At 33.3% G+C, this 5,005-nt stretch overlaps 1 protein-coding gene across 2 annotated transcripts in view; it reads left to right on the top strand.

Annotated features, from left to right (window-relative positions):
• The window catches only part of LOC106867872 (PR domain zinc finger protein 10), a 26,990-nt gene that overhangs the window by 15,059 nt on the left and 6,926 nt on the right, over positions 1-5,005 (top strand). For both annotated transcript variants that reach the window (XM_014912928.2, XM_014912929.2), the window contains exons 11-12: positions 1,395-1,467; positions 3,993-4,219. In XM_014912928.2, coding sequence (XP_014768414.1) covers positions 1,395-1,467; positions 3,993-4,219 — 300 coding nt within the window. The remainder of the gene's footprint in view (positions 1-1,394; positions 1,468-3,992; positions 4,220-5,005) is intronic.

Raw genomic sequence — 5,005 nt, 5'->3', positions numbered from 1 at the left:
ATATATAGTGTACTGCTTGCTTGTTGGCAGGATCAGCAAAAAAGTACACAATCAAGCAAGAGATAAGTATTGTTTAATGAATACAAGAGTTATACGTGAGCTACCACAGGTTTCATTCTTGGATAGTGCAGTAATTGAACAGGCTTGTGTAGTGTACCGTGCACACCAGCAATTGTTCAGACTCAGATGACATAGTTACTCTGCGTGGAAATGGGAGGAAGATGGTGAGATAAAAAAATCATTATCATCATTTTGCCATGCTTTATGTGTCAGGCAGAATTTGCTGAGGTAGATTTTCCATGTCTGAATGTTCTTCTTGTCAACAGCCCTCACCTCTTTCCAAGAAAGATAATATTTTCCCATAACCATGTTTGCAGAGAAGATTAGAAACGAAAGACGCCACTTGCATGATGACACTCGTTTACAACTATCATGCAAAGTCAAGGCAAGGGGACAGTAACACACATACACACACATTCTGTTTTTTTATTCTTTTTACTTGTTGCAGTCATGCTGTAGCATTGCCTTAAAGGGTTTTAGTTAAAGAAATCAACCCCAGGACTCATTCTTTGTAAGCCTAGTACTTATTCTATTAGACTCTTTCGCTGAACCACTAAGTTATGGGAACATAAACGCACCAGGATCAGTTGTCAAGCAATGGTGGGAGGACACACACACACACACACACACACACACACATATATGATGAGCTTCTTTCAGTTTCTATCTACCAAATCCACTCAGAGGACTTTGGTCAGCCCAAAGCTATAGTAGAAGACACTTGCCCAAGGTGCCACGCAGTAGGACTGAACCCAGAACCATGTGATTTGGAAGAAAGCTTCTTACCACACAATCCACCCACAAGTGTTTGGTCAGCCTAAGGCTATGGTAGAAGACACTTGCCTAAGGTGCCATGCACCAGGACTGAACCTAAAACCATGTGGTTTGGCTGTAAACTTCTTACTACATAGCCAAGCCTGCATCCACAAAAAAAAAAAAAAATCACAAGGAAACATGCAAGAAGGAAAATTTAAGAGAAAAGAGGAATAAAGATTACATACCTCTATCCCATCAGAGGAAGAATATTGTTAATGGAATGTTTACATCTAAAATAACCATGCCTAGTGAAAATATGCAAATGGGGAAAAGGCTAAATTGCATTAAATTGTATGTCTAATCTGGTGGGGCAGGGCATCTTCCAGTTTGGTAACAGAAATTTGTTGAAATGTTTATTTCTTGTAAAAATATTCGATTTCAAATATAGAAACATTGGTGCTGTTCTTCAACACACAAGCATGTAACTCCAGTGTAAAAAGTTTATTTATGAGTGGTGCACATCACACTTCCACATTATTCCTATTATAGAAAATATCATCACCTTTTTCTGTTTCTAGGTGTGGTATGCAGCACATTATGCTGAACGTATTGGAGCACATGTTCTTGATATCACAGATGAAGATATTGAAGGTTATTGTCCACATTTTCATGTTTTTAATGCAAGAAATGTTTTACATAGAAACTAATGGATGCTATCGATAAGAATTTAGCTTTTGTTGAAATGCTTAGAGAGTAAGTTAACAATTCAGTTTTAATTCATGGTTGGGTACATACACTTTAAGAAAGTTATTAATGTCACAACCTCTGTTTACTTTAACTTCAATTCAATAACCTTAAATACTCTTGTATGCATTTCATTGATGGCAAATAATAAAATATCTGATGATTGATTGTGTATGAAATATGTTATTAGTAAATGCAAGCTGTAAATGGTATAAAGGTTTACAATAAAGATGGAAATATTTATGGTTTCTTTTTTTTTAAATTGATAAATTTAAATGATTGCCATAAAACATAGATGAAAAGTGTTAAAAATTACTTGACTTGAAATTACACAAAAGTAACCTTATTGTCTTGCTGAAAGTTAGTCTTCTAGGCTAACTGAATTGTTAGCCTCTCCTCAAAAGAGTCAGCAGGCCATACCTGCATCTAAACCTTCATTGTGTTCCTGACAAAAACAATGGATTCTTGAATCTGTCCATCTGTTTACAGTAGGTACTATGGAGATATGCAGCTCACACTTTAAGCTGCCATATAATGAACAAGTGCCTTAATAGCTTCCAGTGCTCATCTCAAGTTCTCTTATTGTCAGAATTTCAAACAGATGAACAATCTCTGGAACAAATGGGATAAATTGCAGTATACTGTAACACTTCTTAACAACATTACATGAGGAAAAAACCCCAGAAGATGCCAGTATTTCACACTAGTACAACGTAATGGACGAATGTTAAAACTTACTTGGGATTTCAACCAAACCAATAATTCTACATTTGATTAACATTATTTAATAGGTTGTTGTTTCACCCCCAAATTAGTCTTACACTAGAAGACCTGTGAGCAAAGCAATCTAGATTACATTATCCATTGTATGCTTTTTCTAAGAAGCTAAGGTGTGATTTGGGGAAGATTTAGCTGCTATTTTAGAAGGTTGAGCAATCATTTTGAAATTTTCTTGATGAGGCTGTCACTATGTTTTTTTTTTCTTTTTAATATTCATATTTCTGAAAATATTAATATCTACTCATAAAATTTTTTTAAATATCTAAAGTAGCAAATTATAATGATGGAAATTAAACTGTTTCTAAAATACAATCATTCTTATACAATTTTAGAATTAAACCGAGAGTTTTTATTTCTATTTCCTTCTATTTTTGAGTTTATTGTTGCCTGATGTATTACTATAATACTACAATATATAAAAATACTTGTGAAATATATCATCATCATCATTATTATCACCATTGTCATTATTTATAGTTTATATATTTTATGTATCATAACACTGAATTCTTTTTTTCCACTGTGATATGGCAACTAGGTTGTATACCACAGAGCAGTGGTTTGCAACCATTTTTTGCCTGTAGACCCCTTTGATTCCTACTTTTCTCTACTGGATGTCCACAGCTATTCACTATACATAAAAGGAAAATCTTACTGTTTTTTTAGCGTAGCCGTTTTCGTGCGGGTGACACGTAAAAGCACCCACTACACTCTCCGAGTGGTTGGCGTTAGGAAGGGCATCCAGCTGTAGAAACTCTGCCAAATTAAATTGGAGCCTGGTGTAGCCATCCGGTTGCACCAGTCCTCAGTCAAATCGTCCAACCCATGCTAGCATGGAAAGCGGACGTTAAACGACGATGATGATGATGATGAAATATTATTAGGAATTGTATGAAAAAATTTTAATATTTTGTGCATTGGAGATGTATAACTAATTTATTGCACATAAATTTTTTAACAATAAAATCTTATATGGACCCCAGATAAAAACCACTGCCATAAAACTTTAAAACTAATTACTTCTGTATAATTTTATCTAAGGAAGTGGAGCAGAATCGCTATCCCTATCAGGCTCTCCTTCAATTGAAGATAAGCCTTCTCAGATTCTTCTACAAAGTAGAGATAACTATTTGATGTTAATACAGTTAATGTTCAATTTGAATCCATGCAAAGTTCATGCTTCAAGACAAATTATAAATGAGAAGGCAGTTTAGTATGTGACTGAAAGATTGAGGGACTTTGCTGGAGGAGGACAGAAGACATGTAAAATGGACAAGTTTGATTTAGTTAAAGACTAGCCATCATAATATTATTATATCTTAATAACTGATGCAAAGAATTTATAACTGTAACCTTTTAGCATTTAAACTGGCCAAATCTGGCCCAAATATTTACCTGTTTTATATTCAAACAAACCAGGTCAGACCTCTTACACCTACCCTACAATGTCATTCTAAAAATAACAATCACTACATTGAAATCTGAAAGCAATGAGTTAATGCATGATTAATTAAAAACAATGGATAAATAAGCATCACATTTGAACAGAGGAATCTGATTGCTAAAGGGTTAAAAGTAATGTTAACTTTAAAATGTTCCATTTTGTAAATTAGAATTTCATGTGATTCATTCTGAATTTATCCAATTGACAGCTTTGGATGAACAAGAACGCAAATGGCCTTGTTATGAATGTAATAAACGATTTAAAACATCAGCTGCACTTCAGAAGCATTTAGTTGTTCATGAAGAAAATACATCAAACCGCCATCAAGATGATGACTTTAGTATTAGAGGTGAAACAATGATGCAGAAGAACCGACGTAAAGGATTCTCTTTACAAGCAGGAACATTGAAACGAAAGAGACGGCACCCAAAAGTGGTAAATATAACTAATGTCCTTTTGCTTCTCTATTATTCTCTTTTATTTATAATCAGAGTGATTTTGTTTCTAAATTTTTTCTTAATCTTTCTCAATTTGGCTATTAATTGTCATCTTTCCTTAATTCTTTTGTGTAATCCTAATCTTTAATTCTTTTGCATAATATTTGATTCCATTAATTCTCTCCAGTCTTCTCTAATTATATTCATGGACTTTTATTTTTTTATGTATTTGAATCTTATCCTTTATTCTGTTTGATATCTGTTTTTATGGTTGCATTAGATCTGTAGCCAGTTAATTGTTCAGAAATGTGATAATATTGTGTAATTAGTTCAATAGTATCATAACTGTATGCTGTTTCTAATGCCAATTAATAGTATATAATATCATCCCCAACGTATCAGGTCATCCCATAAGTTCTGTCCGATTTTACCTTTTTTAAAATTGAATGAGATTTAATAGTATTTTAGAATGTCTAATGGAATTAAAAATTATTTTTATGCATTTGTGTACATTTAAACTAATTAAATATTATTTTACAGAATAATAGAATTAAAATTTCTTTGATTAAAACCCTTTCTAACATGGAAGTATCCAAAGAGCATTTGAGGCACATAATGCTTTATGAGTACAAAAAAGGAAACTCAGCAACCAAAGCGACTCGAAACATACACTCAGTTTATGGGAAAGAATGCTTGAATGAAAAAACTTGCAGAAGATGATTTGCAAAATTCAGAAGTGGAGATTTTAGCCTTGAAGATGAAGATCGAACAGGACGTCCAGTTG

The sequence above is a fragment of the Octopus bimaculoides genome, chromosome 5 (assembly GCF_001194135.2).
Source record: "Octopus bimaculoides isolate UCB-OBI-ISO-001 chromosome 5, ASM119413v2, whole genome shotgun sequence".
NCBI lineage: Eukaryota > Metazoa > Mollusca > Cephalopoda > Octopoda > Octopodidae > Octopus > Octopus bimaculoides.
Note: the sequence above shows the minus strand (reverse complement) of the source record. Positions and strands in the feature narration are given on the sequence as shown.